At 37.1% G+C, this 15,668-nt stretch overlaps 1 protein-coding gene across 17 annotated transcripts in view; it reads right to left on the reverse strand.

The window, feature by feature from the left end:
* Nucleotides 1-15,668, reverse strand: part of CAMK2D (calcium/calmodulin dependent protein kinase II delta) — a gene marked incomplete at its 3' end in the record, with an annotated part of 326,871 nt that overhangs the window by 58,178 nt on the left and 253,025 nt on the right. For all 17 annotated transcript variants that reach the window (XM_080796532.1, XM_080796520.1, XM_080796521.1 and 14 more), the window contains one exon: nt 12,963-13,046. In XM_080796532.1, coding sequence (XP_080652658.1) covers nt 12,963-13,046 — 84 coding nt within the window. The remainder of the gene's footprint in view (nt 1-12,962; nt 13,047-15,668) is intronic.

Below are 15,668 nucleotides of genomic sequence, written 5' to 3' on the forward strand. Positions count from 1 at the left end.
TGCAGTATCCTGGGGTGGCAGCCAGCCAAGAATTCTGTCTCCAACTGCCAGTTCTGTGGGACCCAGGAATGCAAGTCTCCCTGACCTGCCAGGCATACTCTAAGGGGCAGATGCAAAAACAGGGCAGACATAAAAACCAGGACACGAGCTGCATGCAAAGCTTCCCTCCAGGAGACACTGGTGCTCTGGAGTGTGGCAGAAGGACAGCATGAAGATAGTGGTGTTCTCTGACATCTCTGGAAAGGATTATAGTCATTCCTTAGATGTGTGTTTAATTAGAAACCTGCTGCTCAGGCTGCACAATGGTTTTTAATTAATAGGCCCCCTTCACAGAAAGACCAAGCTCCTAGACCTGTTGCCTCTTGTGGTAGCTATTTAAGAACTATCTCTCCATCAATTACTGTCCTGTGCGACCCACAAGCAGAAGCTTCACTGACCAACAGAGCTGGTAATGTGGAGGTGTCGCCTGGCAGCAGGTACAAAAATCAAGGTGCCAGACATGGATATAAGCTCCTCTCTGGGTGATGCTGATAATTACAGTCTTATGAGATGAAGAATATAAAACCCCTTGGCCTCCAGAGCCAGCCAGTCAGGAGGCATCCCCTGGGCAGCAGCCACAAAGATCAGGGCACCAGACACATGTAAAATCTTCCTTCCTGGTGCTCTGGAGCACCCCCAAAGGGAGAGCACGGACACAGCACTTGCCAGTCTCCACCTCAGAGAATATTCCTAGGTTCCCAGATATGTGTGTTAAGTTAGATGCCTGCCCACAGGCTGATACTGTAACATAAGCAGGTCAACCTCCTTTACTTTATGTCTGGATGCAATCAGACTGCCTCTGAGCTGGGCCCTAGGGCAGATATGTCCAAGCATCCAGGCCCACTAAGAGCTGTCTTTCAGATCACGATACCCTTGTGCATCTGGGACATGAGTCTTATTGGTTTTCAAAATTAGATGTTTTTGGTGCTCAGGTGCATGTCCTAAAAGTTGAAGTGCTGGCTATGGGGTATGAACCCTTTACTCCTCAAGGAGAAGGCCTGGGTTTTGAGTTTTTTCCTCATTGTTGGTCATGGAACCATGGGCAGGGTTTATTGTGAGACTGTGTCCCAGCCTCTGCTATGCACTTCAGTGTGGTTTTCTTTTGCCAGATGTACTCAGCCAGCTTTTAGTTGTTGTTGTTGTTGTTTTTATTAAAGAGGAAATTTTTCCATATGAAGCTGCAGAGTCAGGATATCCATGGGGGGAGGTGAATTTGGGATCTTCTAACCTTGCCATCTTGAACCAATCCCCTTCTACTTTTGAAAAGTTTATTGGCCTGCATGAGGTCTTTAGTTTCTGCCACTACTCTGACCTCTACTGTTTTGTTTGTTTGTTTTGCTGTTTCCCTTAAACCATGGAAACAAAGGACAGATGGGTAAGACAGGTAAAACTTTGACTGGCATGGCCAAAGATTGCTTTTTTTTAAACCAGTGTCGATCTCTTGGATTTCTTTAGCTTTTCTTTGTTAGGGAGCTCTAGCCATGCTCTTGTCCATCAGACTTGACATCTTTATATAGTAGACAGTGTGGCAGCTAAAATGGCTTTTAAAGGTGGTTTAATCACCCTAGACTATGACAGCCTATTTCAGGAAGTTCCATTTCAAAGCAGATTCTTAAATTTGTGTGAATCACAACCAGAGTAGAACAATTTAAATAACAATATATTTAAACATTCTTAAATAAAAAACTTATAAAGCTTTAAAATCAAAACTGAAAATTATTTTATAGTGGAATTAAAAAGGAAAAAAAGACCATGAAAAAAAAATTTCAGTATGTTGCTACCTCATCTTCACAACATAAAAAATATTTTTCTATTTTTCACATTATAAACTTAGTGTACATTAATTGAAATTTATTTTTATATTATTTTTACAATCAGATGTAACAGATGCATCTAATAATAAGGATGATGATGAGTGTCTGTGTTTGTGTTTCTAGGACACAGGTAGAAGAAAGGCTATACCTAAGTAGTTTTATCCCTCAGCTATGGTTTAGGGGGTAAAGAAGAAAATTAGCTTTGTAATGGGAATAGCCTACATTAATTTTTTTATTAACATAAAATGTATTATTAGCCCCAGTGGTACAGGTCTGTGAATTGCCACACTTACACATTTCACAGCACTCACCACAGCATATACCCTCCCCAGCGTCCGTAATCCAACCACCCTCTCAATACTCCCCCTCCCCCAGAAACCCTCAGTTTGTTTCGTGAGATTAAGAGTCTCTTATGGTTTGTCTCCCTCCCGATCCCATCTTGTTTCATTTTTTCCTTCCCTACCCCCCAAACTCCCTACTTTGCCTCTCAAATTCCTCAATCAGGGAGATCATATGATAATTGTCTTTCTCTAATTGACTTATTTTGCTCAGCATAATACCCTCCAGTTCCATCCATGTTGTGGCAAATGGCCAGTATTCATTTCTTTTGATGGCTGCATAGTATTCCATTATATATATATATATATATATATATATACTACATCTTCTTTATCCATTCATCTGTTGATGGACATCCAGGTTCTTTCCATAGTTTGACTATTGTGGATATTGCTGCTATGAACATTCAGGTGCATGTGCTCCTTTGGATCACTACATTTGTATCTTTAGGGTAAATACCCAGTAGTGCAATTGATGGGTCATAGGGTAGCTCTATTTTCAACTTTTTGAGGAACCTCTATGCTGTTTTCCAGAGTGGTTGCACCAGCTTGCACTCCCACCAACAGTGTTGGAGGGTTCCCCTTTCTCCGTAACCTGGCCAGTATCTGTCATTTCCTGACTTGTTAATTTTAGCCATTCTGACTGGTGTGAGGTGGTATCTCATTGTAGTTTTGATTTGTATTTCCCTGATGCCACGTGATGTGGAGCACTTTTTCATGTGTCTGTTGGCCATCTGGATGTCTTCTTTGCAGAAATGTCTGTTCATGTCTTCTGCCTATTTCTTGATTGGGTTATTTGTTTTCCGGGTGTTGAGTCTGATAAGTTCTTTACAGATGTTGGATATTAGCCCTTTATCTGATATGTCATTTGCAAATATCTTCTCCCATTCTGTCAATTGTCTTTTGGTTTTGTTGACTGTTTCCTTTGCTGTGCAAAAGCTTTTGATCTTGATGAAATCCCAATAGTTCATTTTTGACCTTGCTTCCCTTGCCTTTGGTGATGTGTCTAGGAAGAAGTTGCTGTGGCTGAGGTAGAAGAGGTTGCTATCTGTGTTCTCCTCAAGGATTCTGATGGATTCCTTTCTCACATTGAGGTCCTTCATCCATTTTTGAGTCTATTTTTGTGTGTGGTGTAAGGAAATGTTCTAGTTTCATTTTTCTACATGTGGCTGTCCAATTTTCCCAACACCATTTGTTGAAGAAACTGTCTTTTTTCCATTGGACATTCTTTCCTGCTTTGTCAAAGATTAGTTGACCACAGAGTTGAGGGTCTATTTCTGGGCTCTCTATTCTGTTCCATTGATCTTTGTGTCTGTTTTTGTGCCAGTACCATACTGTCTTGATGATGACAGCTTTGTAATAGAGCTTGAAGTCTGGAATTGTGATGCCACCAACTTTGGCTTTCCTTTTCAACATTCCTCTGGCTATCTGAGGTCTTTTCTGGTTCGATATAAATTTTAGGATTATTTGTTCCATTTCTTTGAAAAAAAATTTTGATAGGAATTGCATTAAACATGTAGATTGCTTTCAGTAGCATAGACATTTTCACAATATTTGTTCTTCCAATCCATGAGCATGGAACATTTTTCCATTTCTTTTTGTCTTCTTCAATTTCTTTCATGAGTACTTTATAGTTTTCTGAGTTCAGATTCTTTGCCTCTTTGGTTAGATTTATTCCTTGGTGTCTTATGGTTTTGGGTGCAATTGTAAGTGGGATTGACTCCTTAATTTCTTTCTTCTGTCTTGCTGTTGGTGTATAGAAATGCAACTGATTTCTGTGCATTGATTTTATATCCTGACAGTTTACTGAATTCCTGTACAAGTTCTAGCAGATTTGGAGTGGAGTCTTTTGGCTTTTCCACATAAAGTATCATATCATCTGCAAAAAGTGATAGTTTTGACTTCTTCTTTGCCGATTTGGATGCCTTTAATTTCTTTTTGTTGTCTGATTGCTGAGGCTAGGACTTCTAGTACTATGTTGAATAGCAGTAGTGATAGTGGACATCCCAGCCGTGTTCCTGACCTTAGCGGAAAAGCTCTCAGTTTTTCTCCATTGAGAATGATATTCACGGTGGGTTTTTCATAGATGTCTTTGATGATATTGAGGTATGTACCCTCTATCCCTACACTTTGAGGAGTTTTTATCAGGAAAGGATGCTGTACGTTGTCAAATGCTTTTTCAGCATCTATTGAGAGTATCATATGGTTCTTGTTCTTTCTTTTATTAATGTATTGTATCACACTGATTTGCGGATGTTGAACCAACCTTGCAGCCCAGGACTAAATCCCACTTGGTCATGGTGAATAATCCTTTTAATGTACCATTGGATCCTATTGGCTAGTATTTCGGTGAGAATTTTCAAATCTGTGTTCATCAAGGATATTGGTCTGTAATTCTCCTTTTTGATGGGGTCTTTGTCTTATTTTGTGATCAAGGTGATGTTGGCCTCATAAAATGAGTTTGGAAGTTTTCCTTCCATTTCTATTTTTTGGAACAGTTTCAGGAGAATAGGAATTAATTCTTCTTTAAATGTTTGGTAGAATTATCCTGGGAAGCGATCTGGCCCTGGGCTCTTGTTTGTTTGGAGATTTTTGAAGACTGCTTCAATCTCCTTACTGGTTATGGGTCTGTTCACATTTTCTATTTCTTCCTGGTTCAGTTTTGGTAGTTTATATGTCTCTAGGAGTGCATCCATTTCCTCCAGATTTTCAAATTTGCTGGTGTATAGTTGCTCATAATATGTTCTTATAATTGTATTTCTTTGGTGTTGGTTGTGATCTCTCCTCTTTCATTCAGGGTTTTATTTATTTGGGTCCTTTCTCTTTTCTTTTTGATAAGTCTGGCCAGAAGTTTATCAATCTTATTAATTCTTTCAAAGAACCAGCCCTTAGTTTCGTTGATTTGTTCTACTATTAGCCTACACTAATTTTTTTTACACTAATTTTTAATTAGACATTGTTCTAATAAACATCTGAGGTAAGCTGTTATGCAATTATAAAACAGACTTCCATTGGAGTCATTTAGCATTCTGGTCCTAGGCTGGGTTGCAAGCGTGGCCTGCCTCTGAGGCTTTGTCCTTGTGTGTTATGTCTATAGCCCTGCTGGCCGACACTTGATACAGTCTATCTCTGTGAAGGGAAAGGCCCACTGATGACTGGTTCCTCAAGAACTGTCAGCCACTACATAGATAAATGCCCATAATTTAATTGTTTGATTGAGGAGTTTCTATCAAAAAAAAATCTACTTTTACTAAAATAATTATACAAATAGAGAAGATTTTAAAACAGGCCAGAAGTTTTAAGACAAAAACTACATAGGTATTATTAAGTAGACTGATGTTTAATTTCAGTGCCTATTTAAATAAACATTATTTTGTAAGCTTACTTTGATTTATCATTAGATTGGAGTCTTAGGTCTTCCTGAATTATATACTTTTGGAGTTCTATTTACTCAAAGTTTATAATAATATGAGAGTCATGTTATAATAGTAAGTTTTATTGTAGGTAACATTTTTCTGAGCAGCTACATGTGCTTTAGTGCATTACCTCATTTACTCCACGTACAATGATGTGTGGTAGATAATGTTATTGTCCCCATTTTACAGATGAGTAAATGGAGTATGAGAGTTTGTGTGATTTAACTGTTTCAGCCACAAGTAGGCTTGACAAAATTATGTCTTAAAAGTTCCTTGCAGCTACTTTTTCTTCATCTATGAAATTTAACAGGAATGGTCATTTTAAATTTTAAAATGTTTGTGTTTAATTGAGAGGCCTTGACTCTTACTGGTAAGGTTTCAATTTGGTCCTGCCTTAATGTTCCCTGCATCCACTTTTTCCTTTAGCTAGGTACTTTAACTTGATTATTTTAACGTTTTTATTGTCTGAGCATCTTTGCCCCATTAGTAAGGGGGCAATTTACTTTTTTCTTAATTTATAACTCTAATATTTTACCTTTTTTTAACCTGTTAATTTATATTTTACCTTTTAATTTTATTTAATTTAATATTTTACATTTTAATTTATAGCTCAAATATTTACCTTTTTCTCCTAGGTCAGAGAAAAAAATGTAAAAAAAAAACCAACCCTTTTTTAAATTTCTCTATAACTAAGGCAGTAAAATTTTAAAAACCAATCAAAATCTTCACTTTTATTTATTTAATTAATTAATTTATTTTTGCAAGAACACTTCAGGGATGATGACATAACCTCTAAAGGTTGGATGTTTCTCATGACATTAGTGCCTTTGATGATCGCTACCTAGTAGTTCATTAGGGGTTGCAAAATAATGATATTGTAATTCTATTATACCTTCTTTAGTCTGAGAACAACTTATTTAATTAATTAATTCGTTATCCTGTCTTACAGGTCATACAGGAAAGGTAGAGTAACAGATTTTTTTTTCCCTTTTGCTAATCAGTTTTTGAAATGACACATTGCTTCCTCATTAACTAACCCCTAATCCAAAGGTTAAGATTGCTATTGTATTTTGATTATCATCATGAATGCAGAGATTTAAACTCGTTTGATGTGTTTTAATCCATTACTGTTATTTTTCTCATTTATGCTCTAATTGTCCCATCATTAGCCAGAAGAAGCCTCTTCAAGTTGGCTCCTGAGTCCTGTTAATATCTAGGTAGCGAACATCAAAGGCTACTAACATCATGAGAAACATCCAACCTTTGGAGGTTATATCATTCCTGAAGTGTTCTTGCCAGGAAAAAAAAAAGTCTGTGGCCTTTAACAGTTTTCTTTGTTATAACAAGGTACACCTGTATCATCTTGTGCTCCAGATCCATCCTTGCAATAAGCCACTTCTACAAGGAATCCTGGTTGCTTATAGTGGCAAACATTATGTAGAGATCAATATCAGGTACTCTATAGGAGTGCTCTGTGGGAACTGCAGGTTTTTTCAACAAACAGAGAAATAGGAAGGAAAGTAAGGAGAGGGAGAGAGAGAGAGAAGCAGGAACTACAAATTAAAAGAGACCTAAGAGACGAAAATAACAAAACTAAGGGATAAGAGAGCAAATCCCCCACCATTAGAAGATATTTGAAGGTTTTAAGTAGTTATTATTATATTAAATTTTGAAGTGTTGCTATCATTGTCAGCCTTTTAAAAGAACTCTTTTTAAAAGAACTGTAATGTAAACATTACAGTGTGTATAGATGTATTGATATTGTTTGGATTTGACTAAAATAATCTGGGTGATGAGGAATGAATAGGATGGTACAGATGAGATAAGATTAGCCATCAGTTCATCATATTATTCTATCAACTTCTGTATGCTTCAAAATTTCCAAAACAAAAAGTTTAAAAAACTATTTTGACATAGTCAGCTTCATGTAACATTTAAAAATGGAAGTTAAAATTAGTTTTAACTGTCATATATGCATATTTGTGCTTGGGTGATGCTAGAGATATTTGATTAATAAGAGCTGAGAAGCACTGATTACTGATTAGGTAGAAAGATTACATTATCAAGAACATTCAAAAATGATTTTAATAAAAGTTGGAGTTAGAAACATGATTAAACTTATAATCACATTAATGATTAAAGCATTCTAATGACTGCTCTGATGAAAGGAGTAAGAAAGAAGCAATGCTGAGAAACTCAGAGTTCCATGGGAAGTTAATGGAACAATCTAACAAGACATCCACTTAATGCTCTCAGTCAATAAAGGGCATACTATGAGTGGAGTTTGGAAATGCATAATTAACTATATGAGGAATAGGTATGGCTTTTTTTTTATAGTGTAATACCTGATGCAAAAAAAATCATACAATTCAAATAGGAAATGTTTAATTAACTCTGACCTACAGGGCCAACGATCAGTAGAACAAAGATCTAGACGATCAATGTCAGTAAGATAGAAAGTTATTTTCCAGATGATGGAAACTACGCCATTTAATAGGGGTGGCAAACTGACATTTCTTTCAGCATCAGACAGAAATGAATGCCTGAGCCTGTACTGTGTATGGGGGCCAGGGGCACTGGTACCTAGGGGAGAGCACATGTCCATTATCTGACAGGTATAGCTGCTATTTAAGGACAAAAGCACATTGTTATTAGTTCTTTTGATTACTTTAGAGAAGCCAGAAACTGTTAGTTTTACAAAAAATCTCCTGATAATAAATTATAAATATAAGTAATAAATGTCAACACTTCCCAAAGTGAAAGGCCCACTAGTCTGGCCAACCTATCTGTAAACCACCTATTTGCAACCTCTGCTATATTGTGCAAGAGTCCTAAAATATGCTGCCCTAAAGAAATCTGCAACTAGCTAGGGTAATGCTGTTCAATGTTGGTGTGCATGAGGATAACCTAGCAAGCCTGATCAAATGGAAATTCTTTGGCATCACCACAGAGAATCTTACTTAAGATTCATGAAAAGTCATGATCATTCTGTGATAGTCACTAATTCATTATCACTCATAACTGTTCTGAGTGATATCTAATTCAGAGAGAGCCATAGTTAAGAGAAAGGTGAGTGTGTGTGTGTGTGTGTGCGCGCACGCACGTGTGTGTGTGTGTGTGTGTGTGTGTGTGTGTTAGCTATGTTTATGTGGGCTTACATTTATTATTTTTTGAGCTAAGATGTAGAAGAAAGTTTTGTTAAAATCCAGTGATTCAGTGACATCTATAAAGAACATGTGCTCATTCCACTAGGGAATAATGGAAACAGCTATATATGCAAGAAAGCCATCAAAATCAATTTACTGTTGTTAATGGTACAACACATAGATATGTTCTTGCTTCATCAGTGTCTATTATTTGGCCTAGTTGCTTTCAAAGACTGAGTACAGGTAAGATTACATTCCATGTGAGGTCTCAAAAGCAAGGTAATGCTGGTAAAGCATTTGGAATTTCTTAGGTACCAATATTTGCATATTTCTAATAAAGATAATGTACAGACTTCTTTTAGCCATTATACCAACAGTGTGCTTCACTCTGCTCTATGTCAACTGCTAAAAAGACAATCTGCTGTAGTGAGCGTTCACAGCTTAATTCACAGAAGATGAGCTGCCATTCTGCTAAGTGTCTTATTCTGCATTTCTTTTGTTATCTGGGCAGTGTCATTTCCTATCACACTACCCAATGTCTAGACTTGAAAACAAGTATTCAGTAGGCAAGAGCCAGTGCTGATGAATGGCCAAAAAAGAGTTTCTCTCAAGATGTGCCATTACCTAAAACAATCTAATGATGTGTACATTACCTTGGTGGTTCTGTGAAGAAGGGTGGATTGTCTTAGAAATAAAGAGAATTTAATGTAACTTTCATGTTACTGGAGTGAAGTGAAAATAAAATAAAATGGTAAAACAATATTCCAAACCCACTGCAGTGATCCAGGAATGTAACAAAAAGCAGAAGACTTTATTATGATGTTCATGGAAGGGGGACCATTTCCCCCAAATATGTGATATTGGACTATCTAAGGCATTTCTGTAGTAACCTGTGTGATCCCAAATGCATTTCAAGGCACACAATTTTTAAAAAGTCACAATCTCTAAGGAAAATGAGAACTGTTAGGAAATATATACTCTAAATGGAGCATGGCTTGTCACAAAGGGAGTTGGCTGTTTGTAGAAAATTGTGGGAAGAAAGCAAAGGTAAGAATAGAACTGAGCAAAGTGAGGGGATTCTGAGTGGTCATCAGTTAAGCATCCAACTCTTGGCTTTGGTTCAGGTCATGATCTCAGGGTTGTGAGCCCCACATCAGGCTCAATACAGAGTCTGCTTGAGATTCTCCCTCTCCCTCTGCGTCTATCCCTGCTCTCTCTTTCCCTCTCTCTCTCTGAAATAAATAAATAAAATTTTTTGGGAAAAAAAAAAAAGAACTGAGCAAAGTGAAAGGTGGCTCTTCCTATGGAAAAACTGAGGTTGAAATCTGGGAAATGCCCTATGGCTCTGTTTCTAGAGTCATCATGAGACCTGTATGTGTGTGCACATGTGTCTGCAGGTATACATGTGCTATCTACTATTTCCTCACAGTTCTTAAGAAAGTACTACAGCTTAGACAATAAGGAGGGAAGAAACTCTTTGCCCATCTTTTTTCCCTCTTCCAGCCAAGAGAGTTAGAGCTTCTACCCTATAAGTTACTTCACATTTTACAGATGTGAAATCCTATTATAAAATATTTTAACATTTTATTTATTAATATTTATTAATATTTATTAATATTTTAACATTTTAAAATGCTATCTATACAAACAATGCACTCAAACAAAAAATCCAAAAGCCAAGTATACTCAAATTTACCAAAGCAATACAAAATTGAGCATAGTGTGTTTAATGAGTCTAAGGCAGTGAGTTGAAACTCTGATGATATGTCAGTTTTTAAAAATGCAACTGCCTGTACTCAGCTCAGACCCACTAAAGCAGAGAGCCCATGCAGGGGCTGGACATTTATATTTTTATATATATATATATATATATATATATATATATATATACACACACACACACATTTTTTCATAATATATCATAATATATCAATTTTATTGGTGCCGAAGAATAACAGATTATTTAAAAGAAACCCCCCAAAACTGGTATTTTGTATTAGGGTTTCTTCTGTGGAGCAGAATCAGTTATATCTATATCTATATCTATATCTATATAGATATAGATATAGATATATAGATATATAGATATAGATATTTATCTATATCTATATATAGATATAGATAAATGTTATATAAAATATGTTTCTAATGAAAGAATTAAATGAATGGTTTATTTAGAGTATTTGAATGAATGAAATATGATTCAGGAGCTGTGAAACTGGTCCACAATAACACATTTGGAGAATCAAAGGCATGCAAGAGAAGAACTGACATGAGAAGAAAGCAATGAGAGAGGCAGACAGTTGGTATTCAGGTAACCAGGTGAAGTTCTAATATTCAACTGATGATCCAAACAATAATGCTGGATCATCTAATAAAATGTGTATCTCTCACACGGCTACATATCAGTTATCTAGGAACTTCTTTTTTAAAGAAATACTTTCTTACTTTCCATTTCCTACAAGGAAGCTGAGATACCAGGCCTACTTAAAATTGGTGCCAGGTCCTACAGCAAGAGCACTGAAGAGTTGGGTGAGGGTTCTCAACCCCTGCACATACCGCCTCCTGCCCCTGAAGCAGGTGGACAGGAGGAGGAGAAAGATGAAAAGAAGAAGGGATGAAGAGAAAGGGAGACAGGAGGAGGCTAGAGGTGACCTTCGATGAAGGCAGTAAGGAAAGCCTCTTGAGTGGCCTGACTCAGCTACTGACCAGTCTCTACCACATGAACCCGCTAGTGTTCAGGGTCTGAGCAAAACACACCAGCTACACTGCCCTCAGCTGTATGTATCCTCTGGAAAACCCATCTGTGTCTGCCTGTCTCTCAGCATGCTCTTTGCTGCTTTTCAGATTCATCAGCAAAGACAGATCTGTGAGGAGATCTGATCTGTTGCAAGGGAAACATGTGAGTTATTTGCCATTAGCATTTAGATTGGAGCAAGGACATTCTGTGACAGTGCTCTAACCCAAAGGCATAGAGTTCATGCTTAGATGATCTCAGATAGGGAAGAGGAAGTCAGAGCTTGGGGCATACCTACAACCTTACCCTTTAATTTATCCAAACTTTTAGAGTAATAGCTGTTGGCATTTTAAATTTCTTTACAAACTGTTTGAACCCTTACAATCAATCCTATGAGGGTAATATTTTCCTGTTTTACAAGTGAAGAAACCAACTCTAAGATACTAGAGATAGGGTTTGTAGGTGTAAAGCAAAGACTTGAATGCAGGTGTTGTGACTCCTCCCATAACTGCTTTCCTAGGCACAGAGGTAAGCCTAGAGGCCCAACATGCACCCAGTTTAAGATTGCTAATAAGATAAAGCTGACAAGAAATACAGGGTGGTTAGTTATAGGTTAGGGATAACCCATCACTATGAAGTAGAGGTAATGAATTTATTATTTTTTTTCTCAGTAAAACCAAATCTAAAAAGTTACTTTCAGAATCGAAGTCTTTTCTTTTCTTTCCTTTTCTTTGTGAAACCAGCTCATTGCAGGCTTACTGACAGACACCAAAGGCAACAAGGTCTGTCTGCAGCACACTAAAACCAAACTATTTACAGACTTATAGTGATGATACAGTGTCAGGAACCTAGAGGACTAGTTTGTGTCTATAATCCCAGTTGAAAAATCTTTCAGAGCATCCTATAGTATCCCTTTTATTTCAGTTTTTCACCTATTTGCTGTATATGTTAACCCACAGAAATTTCGTTGAAAAACTGGTGGGAATCCTTCACATTATTATGTCTTGGAACCTGCACAGGATACTTACTTGATTGGAGTTGGTTGCTAATGGCCTAAATCAGAGTTCAGTCCATAGGACAGACCAGTGTCATTCTTTTCCAAGATCCACTTTTTTCTCTTACTTCCTGCCAAACATGTGGTGCAAACATGGCATTTGTGGGACAACGGCAGCATAAATGCACAGCCGCTCCTGGGGACGCTCTGTGTCACTGGTCTCAAAGTGCTCCCTGACCCTGAAAGCACTGATATTGTCTGGGAACTTGGGAAAAAACACAGATGCTCCTACCCTAGACATACTCAGTCCGAAGTAGTAATCTGTGCTTTAGCCAGCCCTCCACGTGACTTGTAGGCTGAGGTTTGAGAACTACTGCTCTAAGCTGGTCACAAGAGAACATTAACTTCACATTTGAAAAATACTAGTTTCAACTATACTGGTATATTGCAAAATTTGCATGGAAATATGATTCCTTACCGCATGCCCACATATCCACTGGCTTTCCATAAGGATCTTTACGTAAAACTTCTGGAGAAAGATATCCAGGTGTGCCAGCAAAACCTAGGGAAAATGGAAGTTAATGAGTCAAAGCTGACTGGACAAAATCAATGTGAAACAGGAAACTAAGGAAGAAAACATTTTTGGGACTTTTAAATCGGATGATTTGTTTGCCAAAATAAAACGAGGCCTAAAATAATATACAATAGTTTCTCTCTATAGCAGTATCAACACTAATCTGCTTTGTAGCTTATTAGGAAAAAAACCCCGCATTTTTCCCCAGATAAGGGGAAGGCTACTCTATTGTGCTATATAGTCAGCACGTATACTTAAGTCTATTTGGTTAGCAGTTCTTATTCTCACTTATTTATGCAGGACTTGAAACTAAACCTGTGAAGGGGATCAGAACACACCACCCCAAAATATGCCACTGTGGTATACTGATTATTTTTAGCTGAAGTCAACTGAGAATCAGTAGATGACAGGCTTTTTAATCTCCTTTCTACCTAAAAGTAGGGCATTCATTTCTTGTGAAAAGGTGCCCTCCCTGTACAGGAAGAGGAGAACATTCCTGGGATGGGAGTTGGTGCCAAGATGGGTATGTACAAACCAACCTTACTAAAATAACCTTGATCTTCCATTAGTTTCCCCATGTTTTTCCTCATTATTTCCCCCACAATTTAATATCCCGAGTCAAAACCCCTTTTTCCTTAGTCTTATCAAATCTCCACAATTTATCACTCTTCATTAAAAATGGGATATATGTCCCTTGGTCTGGCCTTTCTTTAAGGTCTTCGTATACTTTCTAGAAAGGCCTCTGTGTGTACATAAAAGTTAAAATATTAACATCAAAAAAATTGTATGCTTTTCTCCTGTTCATTAGTCTTTTGTCAGTTAGACTCACAACCCTCAGCCACAGACCTAAGAGGGGAGAGAAAAAGTCCTTCCTCCCTTATGCCTGACAAGAAACAGGGAGAAATTTGAAGACAGGATTAGAACTCTGCAAGAGATGATAGTTTTCATGATACCGACATAATTTTATTATGAGAAGCATTCACCTACAAAACAAAAGAACAAAAAAGGTAGATCCTAAGTCAGTATTTTTGAAAGTCAGGTAGTCTGTGTGGTGGGGATGGGGCTGAGAGTAATCGAAGAATTCACCAGGAGAAGAAATAAGTCCTAAATATATCAAAGAGATCTCTTTGTACTAATAAATATTCAGTGTGTACTTATCACTGTCAACTAAGAAAAAGAATCAGGAACATTTGGAAGAATCACTACTGAACAAGTACCAACTAGAATTTAGAGAGAGAGATGAGGTAGGAGAAACTAGATGGCAAAATAAAGTTTCATTATTGTATAAATCAGTGTAAATTCCAATAAGGTATGCTTAAATAATAATCAATTTAGAGCTGGAACTTAGAGTGACATTTTCCTTATTTCTGAAAATAATAGCTTGCAAATAAAAATAGGTACTTTTAAAAAGACCCGAAATAACCACTTGGAAGTTTTATTTAAAGGCACACCTAAAACCTGGAAACATTTCTTTACAAGGATATGTAATCAGGAATTCCTCCGACCACAAATCACTGAAGAAACTCATTTTATATTTACTGGGATTCAAAGTGCCCAAGAAAGGAGCCTTTTCTTCTCATTTTCAAACTTATTAAATACAATGTGCAGACAGATATAAAAGTAAGTATGTATATACATATATAGAGATAGAAAAAATAGCATGGTTATTCCTCTGAACAAAATTACCTTGGAAAGTAAGGCAAAGGATTGTGGATTTTAACCCCTAGGCCCCTTTATTACTATTCCTTTCCTTTGTTATAGCGGAAGATGGAGTGGACAGTAAGAAGGGACTCCAAGAAAAGATGCCTGTATTGTAGTTTAAGCTTCACATGGACCATAGTGGATCTACCCCTATTCTCAAACTTACTTAAAGGAAGCATTTACTTGACAGCTGTGAGGTGAAAGAATTCCTAGTAATCATGTTGGTTCCATTACCTAAACTTTGAGGATGACATCAGGGAGTGATGTGAAGTCAGCTAATTCCAAGGATGGGCATGAGAGTTCTAAAGAGCTACTGGTATGCCACACCTGCTCTCATTCCAATGGTCCCTTTCCAACTCCTCCCAGGTTGAGACACAGACAAAGGAACTCAATGAGATACCAATGCCAAACTCCAGATTAAAGACCATGTTTCTAGCCTACACTTTAAGACCCTTTATTTCCTCGTTTCTCCTTCAGTCATTCAGCATGATTTCTTTCTAGTCCTGAGCATTTGACCTGATTAATCTATTTAAGGTCTCTTGAAAACAGACTGTTCATTCTTGCACTTGATGTTACTTTTTCTGTTCCTTAAAGCCTCAATTTCCATCTCTACCTTTTCTTTAACAGAGTGGGTTCTAAATTATTTCCATTTCGAGATCTCCTTAGCTAACTACAATTCTCAGTGGTCCTTCCTTATTCTGAATTTTTACCACCTTTTCATATACAATCTATAATCTCCTTTCTAGAATTAGTAAACCTTAATATACGCCTTAAATATCTTAGTAGAATACATTTCCTGGGGGGCGGGATGTTAATGATATTTCATTTAGAGAGAAAAGATATGAAGTCACTGTGTGACTAAGAAATGAAAAGATAATTTTAAACTTAAATTATTACAGACCTTCTCTG

The sequence above is a fragment of the Martes martes genome (assembly GCF_963455335.1).
Source record: "Martes martes genome assembly, chromosome: 2".
NCBI classification, from domain to species: Eukaryota; Metazoa; Chordata; class Mammalia; order Carnivora; family Mustelidae; genus Martes; species Martes martes.